This window comes from Globicephala melas, chromosome 11 (genome assembly GCF_963455315.2).
Source record: "Globicephala melas chromosome 11, mGloMel1.2, whole genome shotgun sequence".
In the NCBI taxonomy this organism is placed as follows: Eukaryota; Metazoa; Chordata; class Mammalia; order Artiodactyla; family Delphinidae; genus Globicephala; species Globicephala melas.
Window position 1 is genome coordinate 38,802,835 of NC_083324.2, and position 19,649 is coordinate 38,822,483.

Consider the following 19,649-nt stretch of genomic DNA (forward strand, 5'->3'; position numbering starts at 1 on the left):
GAATGCGCTGTACCATCCTGAGATCAGACCAGCTGTGAGGATTGGGCATCAGTATGTCACAGATTCCTATACCAAGCTGATGGTATGTGTGTGTGACAGAGGCGCAATGGGACATGTGGAAGTTGTGAGTGACATATCCTGAGACAGAGGTTCAAGGTGGAAGAGATAATTAGCCATCAACTTTAAGGTAGGAATAATATTTAGAAACTCTGAAATATGGGCTCTGAAAGTGTTAGGAATAGAAGGCTATCCTAGGCATTGGAGGGAGAACTCCTTGAGCCCCAAAGGGCTCCTGAGCAAAGGGTGTTAAAAATCCACTGTGACTGTAAGAAGTGGTGACAGGGCTGACTGCAGTGCTGGACAGTGTGGAAGCGGGGCTACGTCCAGAGCCCAGACATCAGCTTGCCCTCCTACCACTGGAAAGTGAGTAGGTTCCCAGGTGTGAAAGGAGTACCCTCCTACCTATGTGATGCTTTCATTCAGCCATTCATACATTTTTTTGAGCAGTAAAGGCAGAGCCATAGGCCTTTCTTGTCAGCTCAGACCTTGCCTAACACCCAGGATGGTGTCTTTTCTTACCCATCAACTCAAATACAGTCTTGTTTCCACGTTTCCACGTTGGAGCAGAATGATGAGACAAAGTAAGGAAATGGTTGAGTGAGAATGTATTAGGAAAAGTTACTTGTTCTGGTTTTTCCCTCTCTTGCCTTGTATACCTAGTAGCATGTTGTTTACAGTTGATTTCCCCTCTTGTTCATTCACTTTCTTTCCTATGTAGAATGTTATTTGTAATTAAGTACTTACAAGCTACAAAGTTTTTTGTTTGTTTCTTTATTTGGTTGCATTGGGTCTTCGTTGCTGTGCGTGGGCTTTCTCTAGTTGCGTCGAGCGGGCGCTACTCTTCGTTGCGGTGCGCGGGCTTCCCGTTGCAGTGACTTCTCTCGTTGCAGAGCACGGGCTCTAGGCACACGGGCTTCAGTAGTTGTGGCTCACGGGCTCTAGCGCGCAGGCTCAGTAGTTGCAGCACATGGGCTCAGCTGCTCCACGGCATGTGAGATCTTCCCAGACCAGGGATCGAACCCGTGTCCCCCTGCATTGGCAGGTGGATTCTTAACCACTGCGCCACCAGAGAAGTCCCTACAAAGTTATTTTTAACTTGACATTTTGAATTAGGTACTTGATTCAATTCTAGCATCTGTTTATAAAATTTGCAATTTTGAGAAATTTCAACCTAAAACAATTTAAATACCCCTTCCGACCTTCAGGCTTGATTCTAATAAAAGTGAACACTCCTGTATTTTACTATTTTGGACAGTCTATCATTTGAAGGTACTGTGTTAAGTGTCACTTCTTCTGAAAGTAAGTGGTGGGATTAACCTGCACTCTTATGTTTATTTTTCTTATCATAGGTAGAGTTGGCTTTGTGGGACACAGCTGGGCAGGAAGATTATGATCGCTTGAGGCCTCTCTCCTACCCGGATACTGATGTTATACTGATGTGTTTCTCCATTGACAGCCCTGATAGTTTAGGTGAGTAGCCCTGCAGCCTGATGTTTGTCACTGCCTGTGTGCCTGGCCGACCTTTGGTTTCTCAGGTCCTTTCTGGGCATCAAGTGACTGAAAAGCAGACATGAGTTTCAGAGAAAGAATCATCACTGGCCAGAGCCCTAGAGCCTTGGGACTGTAGAGCCTGAGCCCTGAGTCCCTTTTCAGCCTAGGTCTCCCATGACTGCCATGTCTACCTTGTAGAGTAGTTGGGTTCTGAACACAAAGCTATTTTTTGTCTTTTTTTGGTTGGGGGTGGGGGGACTGCGCTGCACAGCTTGCCCCGACCAGGGCATTGAACCTGCATCCTCAGCAGTGAAAGCGTGGAGTCCTAACCACTGGACCACCAGGGCATTCCTCAAAGCTATTTTTTGGATTAAGATTTGGGGAAGGTATTCTTTGGGTGTCCACACCTTTTTTCAGTACTTGATATTGAGCCTGCTGCTTCCCAAAATCTAGACCGACTGATGACTTGGTGATTCGTGGTAATGTTTCTAAGCCCTATTTTAGCCGTTTTATAAAGTGTCTTAGCTAATAGAGACTTGAACCTGACATTCCACTAGCTTAGTTGGCCACATGTTTTAGAAGCTGCTTTCCTTCAAAAAAAGAGGGAATGATGCTGACCTCACACTTTGCAAAACAAGGCAGCAAGGCCTGAAACAGAATGTGCTTTCGGTTTGTACTGAAGATGACGAAATGTCTTGCTTGGTGCTGCAGTGCTCTGTTTTTACAGGGCAGCATGTGGGCCAAGGAGATTATCATTAACACAGATGACTGTTGAGGACCTGCTGGTGGCCTGGGCTGTTGCTGGGGAGTTAGGGTTAGAGTGAGCCTTTCTGTGTCATGCTTGTACTCACTTTAATGACAGTACTGGGGGAGGTGCTCCGAGACTTTGAACCACTTGCTCAAGGTCATGCAGCCCAAGGAGCCAAGCTGAGATTGAGTCCCCTGTGCAATATCTCCCAGAACTGAGACAGAGTGGGTGCTCTCTGCCATTGTTTCACTTTGGTTCGTTTTTAACAGTTGTGTTTTAGTTTTGGTTTTCAAATTAATCTGCCTTCCTTTGCGGGGACTGTTAGAAGCCCCTAGAGGCTGAGCTTTAGAGAGAAAATGGAGCCATGTGACACCTTCCCCTCAGACACACACATCATGGACTTTGCCTATAGGAATGAGGAGGGTTGTGTGCCCTTTGCCGCCTCATCCAAGGTATAATCCTTTAGGGACAAAAGTACCTTCAGAGCAAAAAAGTTACTCTTCTTCAGTCTCACATTTTTCTTTTAAGACTGTGTCTGCTGGTCTCGAAGGAAGTCTTCAGCTTTTGACCTCTGTTTGTTTACTATGACTTGTTCCTTGCTATCCTCTCCCCCAGAGGGCAGGTTCTAGGGAGGAGAGCAGAGGTAGAAAGAAAAGAGGCAAAGAGAGATTGATCTCCCGCTCTGAAATACAAACATACCTAGAGAGACTGCTGGTCACTGCAGTAGTATGATAGGTAGGTAGCGCCCCTTTGCTGAGCTGACTAAATTAGCTTGGTTTTGCCAAGGGCCTTTTAAAAGTTCTCTTATCTTGGCTAGGGAGTAGGAGAGAAGTCCACTGGTAGTTTGCCCTAGTAAAATGTGTCTTGGGAACTCAAACGTCTATATCAAGAAACTGAAAAGCTAATGTGAACCTAATGCTGGACTTTGTTTTTACCTGGTTGGATGTTAGACCATGGCACTGAGTCTAGGTGTAGAGTAACAAGTTTGATCAGCAATCAGAATGTTGGTGTGCAGGTTTCAGCCCTGTTGCTGGCCAACCCTGTGACAGTAGTTTACTTTTTGGAACCTCTGCTGTCTCACTGGCAGTTGGTCTAGAGTCTAGATTCTAGTTGAGGCCTGGGGTCAACAAAGTTATGTAAAAGGCCAAATAGTAAATATTTTAGGCTTTGTTGGCCATGTGTTCTCTGTTGGATCTCCTGAACTTTGCCACAACTACTCAACTCTGCTGTTGTAGCACAACAGAGCTTGGCTCTGTTCCAGTAAAACTTCACGTATAAAAGTAGACTCCGGGCAAAATTTCATTTGCTGACCCTTGATCCTAGATAAGGATTCCTTTTCTCTGGCTTTATGGAATTCCCAGTGGCCCCTAAAGCACCCCAGTGTAAATCCATGTAAAGTGATGTGTCCTGATATGATCAGATTACTTTGGAGGTGGGAGCAATCATAGGCGATTGCCATCACTGAATTAAAAAGTAAAAAATTATGTTTTAAAATCATTTATGAAAAGTGAAGATAAGACAGAGGCAATTCATTTCAGTTTACATGTCCTGAATTCCGGGGGGTGGGGGGGACTATTGGAGTAATAATTTTATATATTCAGCAAATAATTATTGAGTGCTTACTTATGGAACCTATATTCTAGATGAAGGGAGACAGAAGAGCAAAAACCACAGTAAATCTGATAGCAAGAAATGTTACAAATAACATTCATAGAGGTGGGTATGGAATAGGCCATGGTAGTATGCTGTTTTAGAAGATGACCATAGGATGGTCAGCCACCTCACTGAAAAGGAAACCTCTGAGCAGAGACCTGAAGTAGGTGAGGGAGGCCAACACAGCCAACAAAAGAGCTTCCCAGGCAGAAGGAAGGAGTCTAGTGTAGTTGTAGCAGAGGGAGTGGAGCGAGGGTTGCAGAGCCATGTGGTTAATGGTGTGGACCTCTCCTTTCATCATGAGTGAGATGGGAGCTTTTGGATGGTTTGAACAAAGGAGTGATGGGATCTCACCTTCTCTTTAAAGTGATCACTGTTGCACCTGAACTGAAAACTGACCACAGGGTGCAGAGATAAGAGCAAGATTCAGTGCTGAGGCTGTTTGCCTTCACTGTTAGATATGCTGGCCCTTGTCTTTTGATTACTCTGCACTTCTCTGGGAACCCCTTTGTTCTAGAATAAGGCTTTGAGTTTTAAGTTGTCACATTAGTGATTGACTCTAGCCGCTATAGCAAAGGAGGAAGGAAGCAGACAAATGTCTGTTTTGTGTGCTGAAGAGTGGAGTGTAGAATTATGAGTTTTCCTGACCTTATTCATGTAGCTTCTGTACCTTCTAGCCAGAAGGCAGAGCATCTTTTATATTCCAACTCCTGCCTTTTGGTCTTGAAGTCAGAGAGTGAACAGTTTACTCCTAAAATATAGTCTTATGATCAGTACCATTTAAATGATCATCATACTAAGTATTCTGTACGCATTGACTCAAAATAACCTCATGTAAGGTATTACTGTTATCCCCATTCTATAGTGTCATCCCTGACACTGAGATGTGCAACGTAGTGGGTGTGTGAGGTTGAACCCAGGCCACTTGTCCACTAAATTACTACAGTATTGGCAAGAAGCTACAGCTGGTTATTACTCATTTTCAAAAGCCACTCAAGCCATTTGAAATACCAGTAATCCAAGGGTAGGTCATGCTGAGGGCCCATGAGTAAGTGTAGAGAAAACATGTGAACCCTGAGCCAGCTATAGCCCCAGAATGGGGACTCCTTCTGTAAGCTGTGGTCAGAATCATCTGCCAGCAGTGACATGGATGGCTGGTGGGGAGCCTTCCTTCTTGGGGCAGGTGGCACCATTGTGGAGCCATCCTTTGCTCCTCCAGAGCCTTTACCTGGTGCCACCTCCAGAGGAGCTGAGCTCCTTGGTGGGACTGAGAAAAGCTGGTGATTCTGTGCTTAAGAGAAGGGGGGTTAGATTTTACCTTTTTCATGGTTTTGAAACTAGTGGAATTCCATTAAATGTCCGGCATATTTCTCAAGAAGTTTCTTTGCAATTTAACTAGGGTTTTTGGAGATCCTTCGAGATAGAATTATATGTATCCCCAAATTATGTGCATTTTGCTTCTTTCAGAAAACATCCCAGAAAAATGGACTCCAGAAGTCAAGCATTTCTGTCCCAACGTGCCCATCATCCTGGTTGGGAACAAGAAGGATCTTCGAAATGATGAGCACACAAGGCGGGAGCTAGCCAAGATGAAGCAGGTATGGTCTAGGGCAGGGCTCTGTCTTCCTGTAGCATTCTTAAACTCGGGGCCTGGGTTCGAGGTTCAGGGAACCCAGCAGAAACCCCCAAAGACCAGGCTGTTTCAGAGAAAGTCCCAGAAGCCTCTCTCTGTCCATCCGGCCCTCACTGACTCGGGCCTGCATAGAGGGGGTCCCTAAAACTCCCTAGTCCTGTAAGATGGAACCTCTCTTGTGAGGTAGTGCTGTGCTCCAAAGATTGCCTGCCTGAGAAAGGACCATCACAGCAATAGTCAGTGCTTCAGATGCAGGAACTTTATCAGGCTCTTGATTTCCCTCTCCAGTTATTACTTTCGTATATGTGAGGCTAAAGATAAATTGGTGGGAACTGAAGAATCAGGAAATCCTGATGGCAGGGAGTCCAAACAGAGAGCCCTAATGCCTTTATAAAAGTGATGGTGGGGCTTCCCCGGTGGCGCAGTGGTTGGGAGTCCGCCTGCCGATTCAGGGGACACGGGTTCACGCCCCGGTGTGGGAGGATCCCACATGCCGCAGAGCGGCTGGGCCCGTGCCTCCGGAGCCTGTGCTCCGCAACAGGAGAGGCCCGCGTACCGCAAAAAAAAAAAAAAAAAGCATAAAAACATTTTTTAAAAAGTGATGATGGAGGTGACATCTTGGCTTCTGAGAAGCCAGGTGGCCCAATGATAGGACTTCCCCACTGCAGGAGGAGTGCCTTGAGGTGTTTTGCACGGGTTCTCCTGAGGTTTCTCTGTCTGAATGTGAAGGTCAGGATCTGTTTCCTTCCCTGAGCATTCAGTCCTCTGTGAAGCTAACTACAAGAAGACCCAAGGGCTTACCCTGGATCAACAGCTTGAGTAATTTTGCCCTTGATTCCCTCAACCCTCTAGGGCTTCTCTGGCCTCTCCTTTTCTCTCTACTTCCCAGAGAAGTGCATGTTTGACAGGGATTTTTTATATATTGGAGGTGGGGGGTCACCCCATATGAGTGTCATAAGACAGAACTCAAATCTGGGAGTTCGGCAGCTTTTTTAAAAAATTTAATTTATTTTTGGCTGCATTGGGTCTTTGTTGCTGTGCGTGGGCTTTCTCTAGTTGCAGCGAGCAGGGGCTACTCTTCATGGCAGTGTGTGGGCTTTTCATTGTGGTGGCTTCTCTTATTGCGGAGCACGGGCTCTAGGTGCGCGGGCTTCAGTAGTCGTGGCACATGGGCTTCAGTAGCTGTGGCTCGCGGGCTCTAGAGCGCAGGCTCAGTAGTTACGGCTCATGGGCTTAGTTGCTCCGCAGCACATGGGATCTTCCCAGACCAGGGCTCGAACCTGTGTCCCCTGCATTGGCAGGCGGATTCTTAACCACTAAACCACCAGGGAAGCCCTCGGCAGCTTTTTAAAAGCAGTCTTTGAGATGAATTTGGATACACCTACTTACTATATGTATGTAACGCTGTTAACTAAAAGTGCTCTCTTCTCTTTGCTAGGAGCCAGTGAAACCGGAAGAAGGCAGAGATATGGCAAACAGGATTGGTGCTTTTGGGTACATGGAGTGTTCAGCAAAGACCAAAGATGGAGTGAGGGAGGTTTTTGAAATGGCCACGAGAGCTGCTCTGCAAGCCAGACGTGGGAAGAAAAAATCTGGGTGCCTTGTCTTGTGAAACCCTGCTGCAAGCACAGCCCTCATGCGGTTAATTTTGAAGTGCTGTTTATTAATCTTAGTGTATGATTACTGGCCTTTTTCATTTATCTATAATTTACCTAAGATTACAAATCAGAAGTCATCTTGCTACCAGTATTTAGAAGCCAACCATGATTATTAATGATGTCCAACCCACCTGACCCACCAGGGTCCTTCTGACACTGCTCTAACAGCCCTCCTCTGCACTCCCACCTGACACACTAGGCGCTAATTCAAGGAATTTCCTAACTTCTTGCTTCTTTCTAGAAAGAGAAACAGTTGGTAACTTTTGTGAATTAGGCTGTAACTACTTTATAACTAACATGTCCTGCCTATCATCTTTCAGCTGCAAGGTACTCTGGTGAGTCACCACTTCAGAGCTTTACTCATTTTAACAGATTTCATTGGCATAGCTCTGGGTGGCAATCCAGTTTTTTGAAAATGTGCTCAGCCAGAAAGGCCCAAGTCCACGCAGCTGTGGCAAAGTTACAGTTCTGTGGTTTCATGTTAGTTACCTTATAGTTACTGTGTAATTAGTGCCGCTTAATGTATGTTACCAAAAATAAATATATCTACCCCAGACTAGATGTAGTATTTTTTGTATAATTGGATTTCCTAATACTGATATTTGTCATCCTCACAGAAAGTGTATTGGTTTTTTTTAAAAAAAGAAAGTGTATTTGAAAATAAAGTCAGATGGAAAATTCATTTTTTAAATTCCTGTTTTGTCAGTTTCTCTGATAAAAGATGGCCATGTCTCCCCTTTTCGGCCCCACATATTCCAGTACCCCCTTCCCCAGAGCTGGGCTAAGTAAATAGGAATTTGGTTTTACGCCTGAGGCACTTAGATAATTCAGAAGGTGGCATAACCTGTCTCACCTGGACTGCAGGGTCTGGCTCTAGTTCACAGTGCTCTTTCTTCTCACTGTATCCAGGTTCCCTCCCAGAGGAGCCACCAGTTCTCTTGGGTGGCCCACGGTTTCTCTGTCCTCTCCAGCTGACTAAACTTTTTTTCTGTACCAGTTAATTTTTCCAACTACTAATAGAATAAAGGCAGTTTTCTAAACTTCCTGTATCCTGGTGTTTGTGTTGGCTCTCTCCAGGGCTGGGAATGGAGGATGAATTCTGCCTAGCTCACCTTGGAAGTTTCCTTCAGGGGGCAAAGTACCGGCTTGCCCACCCCCACCCCAAAGCTGGCACTAACCTGGCTTCTGCCAAAGAGGTGGAAGTGATTATCTTATGTCCCATTCAAGTTCAGAGTAGGGTGGGGTAGGGAATGCAGCCGACTGAGGGGTACTCCAAGCAGTCGTTCTTCTGGACAAATCTTAGTGTGATATTTTCCTCTTCTTACTACCTGTCCATTTTCAGTGTCTTTTACTTCCTTGCCTGAGCTCCAGATGAAGCTGAGGATGGTCTGAAATCGACTGAGTCCCCTTGGCCCTGCATGCTTTTGGGCTCCCCTCCAGGGGTCTGGAGCAGGGCCTGAGTAGTGACCCCAGAAAACCTGTGTAAGGGTAGTGCCACACTGGGGGTGTAAAAGTAGGAGGGAAACCAGAGGCCAGGAGGAGAACACAGTCTAGGGCAGCCCCAGAATGCAAGGAAATGGGTTAGAAAGAGCTGGCTTTTGGCGTCCAGCCCTGGCTGCCCGCCCCCTTTCTCCCCAGCATTGCCCACCCTCCTCCAACTTAACCTTCCTAGAACCAGGAAGTGTCAACACAGAGGACTTGCCTTGGCAGCTGCTGCTAACTGCACCATCATCACAAGTCATAACTCCCTCTGCGCCTGACAATAGGGCACTTTCTCGGGGAGTAGGAATATGGCATAGGCTGGGAGGGCTGTGTGGCCACAGGCAGCGAAAGATTCTGTTGCTGGCGAGTCTCCCCGTGCCGGGCCCCAATCCCTGAAGAACCATTGAGAAAGAATCCGGAGCCCTCTTCGGCCTGGGCTCTGGGCTGGATAATCCGGGCGACTGCCACAGCGCCGGCGCTGCGCTCCCTGGGCGGGGCCAAACGCGTCCGCGCCTCGGCACGGTCTGGGCGGTGTCCGCATCCGGCCCGACCGCACCCTCCAGCTTCGCGGGACCACAGTCGTAGGACAGAGGCCGGATGAGGCGGGACCGAGCGGGGGAGGGGTGTAGGAGCGGCCGGAAAAGTGCCCGAGCCACATGACCTCGGTCGCCCGCCTGTTAAAAGGAGGCGCTTCCCGGCCCGCCCTGTTCGTCTAGCCCGCGGCTCTGCCCTGTCTTTTTGTGCACCTACGCCATGTGTGCCGCTCAGCGCTCGGCGGCCGCCCTGGCTGCAGCGGCCCCGCGCTCGGTGTACGCCTTCTCTGCGCGTCCGCTGGCCGGCGGGGAGCCCGTGAACTTGGGGTCCCTTCGGGGCAAGGTGCTGCTCATTGAGAATGTGGCGTCGCTCTGAGGCACAACTGTCCGGGACTACACCCAGATGAATGACCTGCAGCGGCGCCTCGGGCCCCGGGGCCTGGTGGTGCTCGGCTTCCCGTGCAACCAGTTTGGGCATCAGGTGCGCCTGGCCGAGCGGAGCGGGGGTGGGCGTACGACCGCGGTTAGGAACGCCGGCGGACGACCCGCCGGGCCCAGCAGCTGCGCGCCCTGGGGGCGGAGAGGCGGGCCACCGGCTCACTTCCCTCCGGCGCTCGTCCCGGCTGGGGTTGAGGTCCACCCTGGGGTTGTGAAAGAAAGGCCAGAGTCTAGTGACTCATGGAGAAACAATGTTTGCAGTTAGAAGGCTTCGCTTCCCCTCGCAGCCCCGGGTCCCAGCTGCTCTCCCCTCCCGCAGGAAAATGCCAAGAACGAGGAGATCCTGAATTGCCTCAAGTACGTACGACCAGGCGGCGGGTTCGAGCCCAACTTCATGCTCTTCGAGAAGTGCGAGGTGAATGGCGAGAAGGCACATCCGCTCTTCACCTTCCTTCGGGAGGCTCTGCCCACGCCCAGTGACGACGCCACTGCCCTCATGACAGACCCCAAGTTCATCACCTGGTCTCCGGTGTGCCGCAACGACGTTGCCTGGAACTTCGAGAAGTTCCTGGTGGGCCCAGACGGTGTGCCCGTACGCAGGTACAGCCGCCGCTTTCTGACCATCGACATCGAGCCTGACATCGAAGCTCTGCTGTCTCAGGGGCCTAGCTGTGCCTAGGGTGCCCCTCCTACCCCTGCTCCTTGGCAGTCACAGCGTTGCCCTCTGGGGATTTTATCCGTGAAGGTGTTTCCTCTAAACCTGCATGGAGGAATGCCAGATGTCCAGGAAAATCCCCTGAGATGGGCACTGGTCCTGTCCATCCCAGCCTCCCCTTTCCCAGACCACAGCTTTCTCATTAATAAAGTGCTGAGTGTGAGCAGAACTGTGTGTATGTCCTGTATCATTGTCAGATGGGGACACCTTTCCTACTAACCTCATTGTCATAGGGCTGGGAGCTTAAGCCCCCATTCCTTGGCTGGCATTACCTAGCCAAGCCTGAACATCCCAAAATTTTGTCTGCTGTAGAATTCACTCTTTCCTATGTGGGAATCCTAGCTCCTGTCTCAGCATTTCTCCCTCTGCCAGGACATGCAGCAGGGCCATCCTGAGGCTCTGTTAAAAGAGAAAGTCTTTATTTCAAAAAGAGGAAGAAATTTCAAAGGCTGACTGCCTATCCTCAGTAGTTTGGCCTCTCCTTTCTGAGTATTTGCTCTGCTCAAAATGACCTTCACAAAAAATAACACCATGGGCTCCCACTTACTGGCTTTGTAACTGCAGAACCAGCCCAAACTGGCCCTGCTCTGTTGATAACAAGATACTGAGTTGTTCTTCAGAGATAGCAGAACAAAACCGCAAGTCATGCAGCAGAGGAGAAATTTTGAATTCTAATAATGCCTGGAACCAAGGTTTTCCACCTCCACCCCTCCTCCCCCACATAGAACCAAAAGAACCCAGATGTGACCAGAACCTGAATGCTGGAACCCTTTCAGAAGTGAAAGATCCATTTTCCAGGAAGACCCAGTGCTGAAGTCCCCTTTACCATACCTTAACCATAAATGGCCAAGTTCCAAAGCCCTCCAGTCAAAACCTGCCCCACCAGTGCTTCCACCTATGAACCCATCCTCCCCTAACTCAAAAAAGTTTGACCAAACCCCAGATTAGGGAGATAAATTTGAGAGCCTTGCCTCCTGTCTCCTTGCCAGTCAACCTCACAATAAAGCTCTTTGCTCAAAAGTGGGTGCCATAGTATTGGCTTCTATGTGTGTTGGGCAGCAAGTCCTTACTTGGTAACAGCCTCCTCAAGTGTTAGGGCCATACAAGCCCACTTTGCACAGTTGGCAGCTTATGCAACATAACTCTTTCCCCATTACTTTGCTAGATCTTCTTTGCATAGCGCTATCCAGTGCTTCTATCTGCTCTGATGCTGCGCTTACTGGCTGCTGCCTCTCAGGTACTCAGAAGAGTATACAACTGGTTGTTCTGACCATGCCTTGCAGTTGCAATTGCATGGTCAGGCTTAGGATAGGCGTGTATCTTGGAGGCCAGCTGCTTCTCAGGTATGGCTCAGGTCCAACTTCTCCATCTGTTGTTCCTGTTGTCAGTAATCTCTTGAGACAGACCTAGAGGCACTTCCTATCACAATACAAGGGACTCTGCAGGGCTTGTATGCAATGAAGCTTCTGTTGGGACAGACAAGCACCCAGATATGTGTTATCAGTCCAGAACAAGGTCCAGAGGTTTTGGGGTCCCAATGTTTATGCTCAAATTGGTGGCTCAAGTCCCTTCTGTGTCTTAACCAACTCTCAAGAACTTTTCTTCTAACCCTAAGCAGGCATCTTTGCTGCTGCCCTCCCCCTCTGCCTGCCCTTAGGTCATTAAGGGCTGTATTTGTTCTGGCTCCCTCTCTCTCCATCATCAAAACAGGCCCACCTCCCTCTGGCTGCAAGGCCTCTCCACCTCGCTTTTGAGTCCCCTCTGAGGTAACAAGACAGAGCTCTGTTCCCCATTGAGACCCCACTCTATCTGTGCTCCTCTCAGAACCAAAAGTCTTGATTACATCTGTGAGTGACTGGTCTGCTTCCCCAGAGGGTGAAAGTCTGGGAGGTGGAAAGGGGCTGGTCATCTCCTCAGGGTCCATAGGGCCTTGTGTATAGCATGAATCAGCCAGTGTTTGTCAATTAATATAAAGAGAATAACTTTCCACTCAAAACAGGGTCAGGGGGACTTCCCTGGTGGCACAGTGGTTAAGAATCTGCCTGTCAAGGCAGGGGACACAGGTTCGATCCTTGGTCTGGGAAGATCCCACATGCCATGGAGCAACTAGGCCCGTGTGCCACAACTATTGAGCCTGCACGCTGCAACTACTGAGCCCACACACTGCAACTACTGAAGCCTGCGCAACTAGACCCTGTGCTCTGCAACAGAAGCCACCGCAATGAGAAGCCCACGCACCACAATGAAGAGTAGCCCCCACTCTCCGCAACTAGAGAAAGCCCGCGTGCAGCAACGAAAACCCAAGACAGCCAAAAGTAAAAAAAATAATAAAATTTAAAACAAACAAAAAAACAGGATCAGGGATTTTTTTTTTTTTTTGCAGTACGCGGGCCTCTCACTGCCATGGCCTCTCCCGTTGCAGAGCACAGGCTCCGGACGCGCAGGCTCAGCGGCCATGGCTCACGGGCCCAGCCGCTCCGCGGCATGTGGGATCCTCCCAGACCGGGGCACGAACCCACGTCCCCTGCATCGGCAGGCGGACTCTCAACCACTGTGCAACCAGAGAAGCCCCAGGGATTTTTGAGGATTATTTGTAGACTCCAAATCTGACTGCTGGAATGGAAACTAACAACCTGTTCACCTGGGTATATCTGGGTATACCTAGGCCATCTTTGACCTCCTTAAACCCCACATCTCTTCTCTAAAAGCCCTTTGCTCCTTTATTGCAACACTCATCATTCAGCCCTGTGCCATATACTCTGCTGGGTGCCAGGATACAGTCCTCAGGAAAGCAGAAAGACTCTATAATTACTAAATGCATATTTAGTTCTATGAGAGTAGTATGGGGTACTTTGAGAATAAACTAGAGGGCCTGGCCCAGTGGGGAGGATCACGCTATTGTCTCTTGGAGGGAGTGACAGTGAAGCTGAAGAGAGGTTAAGAAGCAGTTAGCTGAGGAACAAGCTGATGGAGGGTGGACAGGCAGGGAGTTCAGTGTGTGAAGGTCTGAGGTGGAAAGGTGGCATCACTGACAATCAGGTACTACAAGGAGGAGCAGGTGTGGGGAGAAGAAAAGTGTTTAGATTCAGATTTGGTGCATGAGACATCCAGATGGAGATATCTGGAGCAGATATCTGGAGCCTTACAAGAGGCTCAGAAAAGGAATTTGGGTTGGAGACAAAGGTCTAGTCAAGGGGTCAGTAAGTAGCCATTGGAGAGGATACGGTCTCACCTGGGGAGAGTGACAAGAAGAAGATCAGGTGGCCTAAACTTGAGGCCTATGAATTCACAGTGTTTCTGGGTCAGATGGCAGAGAGGCACAGCTGGAACAGTGATGGATGGAGTCAAAGAGCTGAGGGAAGGGACATTTCATAAAGAATTGTTAGCTGGGGACTTCCCTGGTGGTCCAGTGGTTAGGATTCTGCACTTCCACTGCAGAGGGCACAGGTTCAATCCCTGGTCAGGGAACTAAGATCCCGCATGCCTCACAGCGTGGCCAAAATAAAAAAAATAAAAAGAATAGTTAGCTGGGATGAGTGCTTGTGAACTGAGGGGTCCTCAGCAAGTGCAGTCCTGGGGGAAGCTAGAGCTGTAACCAAACAGCCAGTGCCCGAGATCTACCAGGTCCTATTCTGGGAGCTAATACACAGTGCCCCAAAATCACCTGGGTGCTTGTTAAAAGCTATGTCCACGGCCCCCCTCCAGAGATGCTGATGTGGATAGCCTGGGGATTTAGGGTCCTATTCAATGTCCTACAGCTGAACCCATGAGGAGAGACTTCCTGTTCCAACTCTCCCCTTTCCTGTAAAGGGTCAGTGTGGCCTGGGGCACACTCTCTGGTTAGGCTCTGGGATGGGAATCCAGGGCTTTCCAAACTGACTCCAACTTCTTCCCCTCTGGGTTACCTGGTGACTCACCCCTCCTTACCCACTTTTTTTTTTTTTTCTTCTTCAGTTTATGCCTTAGGCTGCAAGAGAAAGGAAATTCTGAGATCCCCATTGTGGCTGACGCTGGCTGGTGAATACTCCTCCTCAGACTTGAAGCTGCATGCCTCCTTTAACTGTCCTTTTCAACTCTCTCTTTTTCTAGGAACACTCAGACTAAAGCCGGTTAACACTTCATCTTCCTCCCCAAGAAACTGGACATCTTCCCCCAAAACACACACACGTTCTTTCTCATTCAACCATGCAACTGCTACTGGCTCTGACCTGCACCCACTCCACCCCACTGTGAATCAGCAGCTCAAATTAACAAGTAAAAGTGAAGGAATCCCAGTGAACCTGCCTGAGGTCCTGGCCTTTGGTAGCAGTGCCTCCGGGACACTGCCTGATCTGGGAGTAACAGCAGCATTTAGGCCACAGGTCTTCTGAGAAGAGGATGGGTCGTGCTGTTACTCAGTAGGTTCAGAAGCCACCATTTTAGCAGTTCTTCCAGAAATGCTGGTTTAAAATTTTTTTTTAAACATTAAATCTGATAAAATATGTATATGTATATTAAATCACAATGTACACACTAAAATTTATTTGTCAACTATACCTCAACAAAGCTGAAAGAAAATCTGATAAAATTCATTTGGTCAGGCACTTATTGCACAATTAGTTCTTTATCACATGACTTCCTCATTCTGTCTCGATGTAGTTCCACAAACAACATTTAAAATAAGCTTATTTTCAGTGAGGCATTCCTGGCCTGATCAGCCTTTTCTCATAAGTTTTAACTTTGGGGTAATATTGAGTAAAAAATACTTGCTAAAGCTTTCCACAAGAGAAATAAATCCATCCACAGCATGGATTTATTTTTTTAATTTTTTTGCTGTACGCGGGCCTCTCACTGTTGTGGCCTCTCCCGTTGCGGAGCACAGGCTCCAGACGCGCAGGCTCAGCGGCCATGGCTCACGGGCCCAGCCGCTCCGCGGCATATGGGATCTTCCTGGACCGGGGCACGAACCTGTGTACCCCTGCATCAGCAGGCGGACTCTCAACCACTGTGCCACCAGGGAAGCCCCACAGCATGGATTTTTAAAGAATGGGCAGGGATCCCTGTCAGAGTACTCTGAATTTGGCAGGTTTTTGTTATTACAATCACCAAATAGGCTAGATGAGCATGCTTTCATAGAGGTGTGACACACCTGGGCTGGCACTAAAATAAAGCCCAGCTGGAGATAGTCAATAAGTTACTGGGCATCAGGCACTGCTGGATTGGGAAGCAGGAGCTCAGATGAGAGAAGTTCTTGCCCAAGGAGTGAGGGCTCATGGGCACTGGCCCTGTGGGTAACAGAGAAGCCAACTTGAGATCTGACATCCTTCAGCTTTGACCTACCCAAGAACTCAAATCCAGACTTGTCACGTGAAAAAACAAAAATAAAATCACTAACTAGGTGGGCCACTTGCTGGTGGGTATTCTGTTAGTTGCATCCAGAAGCATTGAAACTGACAGGACATGACAGTGATGTGCTGGGCAGAGGCCCAGTAGCCCTTCTATCCTTCATCCTGCAGACAGAAACCCCACTCCCAGCACCCTTCCCAGGTCCAGTGTAGCCGTGGCCAGCAAAGCCAAGGTAGGAGACCACAGAACAGGCTCACTTAATCCAAATGCCCAGAGTTGGGGCAGTATCCAGGGGCAGGGGCAGCCCACCTTGGGTGGTGTCCTACGGTCCTGCAGGCTACCTGACTCCACAGGGAGGCGAGTGGAGGGAATCTGAGCCTCCCTGCAGAAGAAGCACCTATTACCCCAGCCTCCTCTGTCCCCAGCACGTGGCTATACCTGTGTACATGTGTGTGAATCTAAAGAAGCCCTGGTCCCCTCAGGATTCCTTGGCAGACTCATCATGCATCCTCAAAGGTCAGGGGGGATGTTAAGCGTACCGTTTTGTTTTTTTTTTTGGGCCTCACCGCTGCGCAGCATGTGGGATCTTAGTTCCCCGACTAGGGATCGAACCCGCACCCCCTGCACTGGAAGTGCAGAGTCTTAACTACTGGACCACCAGGGAAATCCCTCCCTTTTTTTTTTGTCTTTAATTTTTTTCATCTTTTTTTTTTCATCTTTAATGTTAAGCATACCTCTGCTTCCTACACCAGTTGCTTATGTTTCCTTCCTAGCAAAGTGTCTACAGCATCACCCTCCATGTTCCTCTAGCACTTTTATCACACAACACACTATAATTACATGTGAAAACATCTTCCCCAACCTCACTGGCTGGGAACCCCTGGACGGTAGGGACTGGGAGGACATAACAGATTATCAGTCAAATGAAAAAAATGACTACTCTCTGGATAATTCTTTCATTCATTCACCCAAGAAATGCTTATGGAGAATTTGCTCTGTGCAAAGGGAAAATGACACATACAATTAATATCTAAATGCTTATTTAAGGTTAAGACATTGATGGTAACAGAATTAGAGCAGGAAGAGGAGACATGACCACACATGGGCCCAGGACACAACACCTTCCCCACCAAATCAGGGCTAGCTACCGACAGTGGCATAACCAGAATGGAATATCCAACATGGGAAAAATGATCCCACGTCCTTTCTGTGAGATTCATTCAGTTTTTTGCCTCTGTCACCTTCCCCAGTAACCCAACGCTTATGTAACAGAGGTGAAAGTGTCACTGATAAGACATTTAATTCTTCTAAAATGTACCTCTAGAGGCTTTCACTTTTTCACAGTCCCCTGGGCAAGGTAAGGAAGCACAGGCAAGAAGGAAAAAAAAGTATTTCTCTCCTGATGCCACCTCTAATCAAAAGGTGCCCAAGGGACTTCCCTGGTGGTGCAGTGGTTAAGAATCCTCGTGCCAATGCAGGGGACACGGGTTCGATCCCTGGTCTGGGAAGATCCCACATGCCGCGGAGCAACTAAGCCTGAGGGCCAAAACTACTGAGCCCGCATGCCACAACTACTGAAGCCCGCACTCTCTAGGGTCCGTGTGCCACAACTACTGAGCCCACGTGCTGCAACTACTGAAGCCCACGCGCCTAGTGCCCGTGCTCTGCAACAAGAGAAGCCACTGCAGTGAGAAGCCCACGCCCCGCAACGAAGAGTAGCCCCCGCTCACCGCAACTAGAGAAAGCCCACACGCAGCAACGAAGACCCAATGCAGCCGATAAAAAAAAAAAAAAAAGGTGCCCAGTATTTGTGAATACAGCCACATATGCTCTATGATTGCCGGCCAAGTGTGGACCAAGGGTGACTGGGGAGGGCCAACTCCAGGTAGGTTTAGAGCAAGCCATAGTACCAGCCAAGGCAAGAACTTTATGATTTGGAATCAAATAAAACTTAAAGTTCACACACCCAGACATTACAAACCCTCAATTAGATAGATCATCACAGTCCAAGATCGTAGTATGTAACCAATCAGCCAGACCTGTTGCCTCCAGCTCTCTTCCTGCTTTCCTTCCTGTTGTGCTCCAAGCTCCCTTGGCAACAGGTGAGTTGTTCAGTTCTGGGGTTTGGTTGCAGGGCCAAGAGAGGGGCCTACTAGGCCCATACCTCTCCCTAGGGGAAATGGTCCAACAGAGATCACAGTCCTGGGGCCAGGGTGTCTCCTGAGTTGAATCACTCAACTCCTTTCCTCCCAAATCCGCGGGTCACTCTCACAACACCAGGAACACACAGGCAGATGTTCATTGTTTCTAGTTCTCAGTTTTTAACATATAATCAAACTCACTAAGAACGTTTTAAAACTGGAAATAATGGCGATCTGATTATGAAGTTTCACATTATTCCTTGCATTTTAACTACTGGCACTTGATAATTTTAATATAAATTTTTAGGGACTACCCATAATTAGTGTACTATTTTTACAGCTATTTAATAGCACTGAAGAGATCCAGGCTTAAAAAGATTTTCCAAAGTTTTCATTTTTATAATTAGGTTTTGTCCCTCTTTCTAGTGGTGCTGACAACCTGTCCTACTTCCTTAAGACTCTGACCCATGCCATAAATGGTATAGGAGAAACTGCTAAAAAAAGAAGAGGCAAGCAGACATTGTAATGTAGGTTCTGAAGTCATGTCAGTAACCCAACTTTCTTCTTCCATAAATAGGACTAAAGGCAGTGTTTCTCATTTGATAACATTTTTAACAATTTCAAAGAACTTTCACAGGAGGGCACTTGGAGTGTCAGGGTTGGCTCCCCAGATGTAGAATTATCACGTGATGGTAACTCTTATCTACAGGGGATTAACTGCTATGTGGTTATTCAAGGCAGTTTTAATTCCAAATCACTTTCCCCTGCTATCTACCCAACTGCCAAAAGGCCTCTGTTACCAGATGGTGTGTGATAGATGTCCTAGGAGTGCAAATTAATTTCAATTAGCCAAAACCCAACATAAAAATAGTAAATCTGTTCAAATGACCTACCACAGCTTCACCAGGCCAGCTCTCTCTTCCACCCCCAACACTGAACATGGCTCATCTGTTTCTCCTCTCCTGCCTCATAGGCACCTTTCCAAAGGTTCCTAGTAGGTCTCTGGGCTGCACCACTGTAGGCATAAAGCACCCTCAGCTATTTCTCTCTGCTCTTCAACCTCCTACAATATCTGTGCGTCATTTAAGGCAGGACATATGGTCCCTCCGGCCTCCCTTCTAGCTTTAGCTCTCAGGTCCTTTCAGTCTGTGCCCAGCTCAACTGGCCTAATCTTCACTCTTTAATCCTTTCTTGCTTGCTCCAGAAATTCTCTTTGACGCCTCTAGTCTCCTCTCCTTTAACATGCACCGTCATTTCTATGCTTTCTTCAAGATCACACTTGGGACTTCCCTGGTGGGGCAGTGGTTAAGAATCAGCCTGCCAATGCAGGGTACATGGGTTCGAGCCCTGGTCTGGGAAGATCCCACATGCCGCAGAGCAACTAAGTCCGTGGGCCACAGCTACTGAGCCTGTGTGCCACAACTACTGAAGCTCACGTGGCTAGAGCCTGTGCTCTGCAACAAGAGAAGCCACCGCAATGAGAAGCCCGTGCACCTCAACGAAGAGTAGCCCCCGCTCTCCGCAACTAGAGAATGCCTGCACACAGCAATGAAGACCCAACGTAGACCAAAAAAAAAAAAAAAAAGAAATCACACTCAAAAGGTACTTAAGTCAAAGGCTCCCTTTCACAGCTCTGGGTCTAGTCTTTGGTTCATAGCCTGTAACGGTGCTTATCACGCACTTCTTGGCACTGGGGCTATTTGTGGAAGATCCCCTCTCCTCTATTAGATCGTATAAAGGCAGGTACTGGGTCTTATTTTTCTCTGAGGGTG

The 19,649-nt window shown here is 48.3% G+C and overlaps 2 protein-coding genes and 1 non-coding gene across 5 annotated transcripts in view; all 3 read left to right on the forward strand.

Annotated features, from left to right (window-relative positions):
* The window catches only part of RHOA (ras homolog family member A), a 47,123-nt gene extending 38,831 nt beyond the window's left edge, over positions 1 to 8,292 (forward strand). For all 3 annotated transcript variants that reach the window (XM_030867113.3, XM_030867114.3, XM_030867112.2), the window contains 3 exons: positions 1,410 to 1,530; positions 5,420 to 5,550; positions 7,024 to 8,292. In XM_030867113.3, the coding sequence (XP_030722973.1) occupies positions 1,410 to 1,530; positions 5,420 to 5,550; positions 7,024 to 7,197 (426 nt within the window). In that variant the 3' untranslated portion in view covers positions 7,198 to 8,292. The remainder of the gene's footprint in view (positions 1 to 1,409; positions 1,531 to 5,419; positions 5,551 to 7,023) is intronic.
* Positions 8,293 to 9,276: 984 nt separating this feature from the next.
* On the forward strand, positions 9,277 to 10,580 carry GPX1 (glutathione peroxidase 1). Its single transcript, XM_030867111.3, has 2 exons — positions 9,277 to 9,739; positions 10,016 to 10,580. Exons 1-2 carry the CDS (start codon positions 9,479 to 9,481, stop codon positions 10,373 to 10,375), a joined length of 621 nt encoding a protein of 206 aa, XP_030722971.1. The 5' UTR covers positions 9,277 to 9,478; the 3' UTR covers positions 10,376 to 10,580.
* Positions 10,581 to 13,806: 3,226 nt separating this feature from the next.
* TRNAG-UCC (transfer RNA glycine (anticodon UCC)) lies at positions 13,807 to 13,879 on the forward strand. The gene has a single exon. It is a non-coding gene; the product is annotated as a tRNA-Gly (tRNA).
* Positions 13,880 to 19,649: the final 5,770 nt, after the last annotated feature.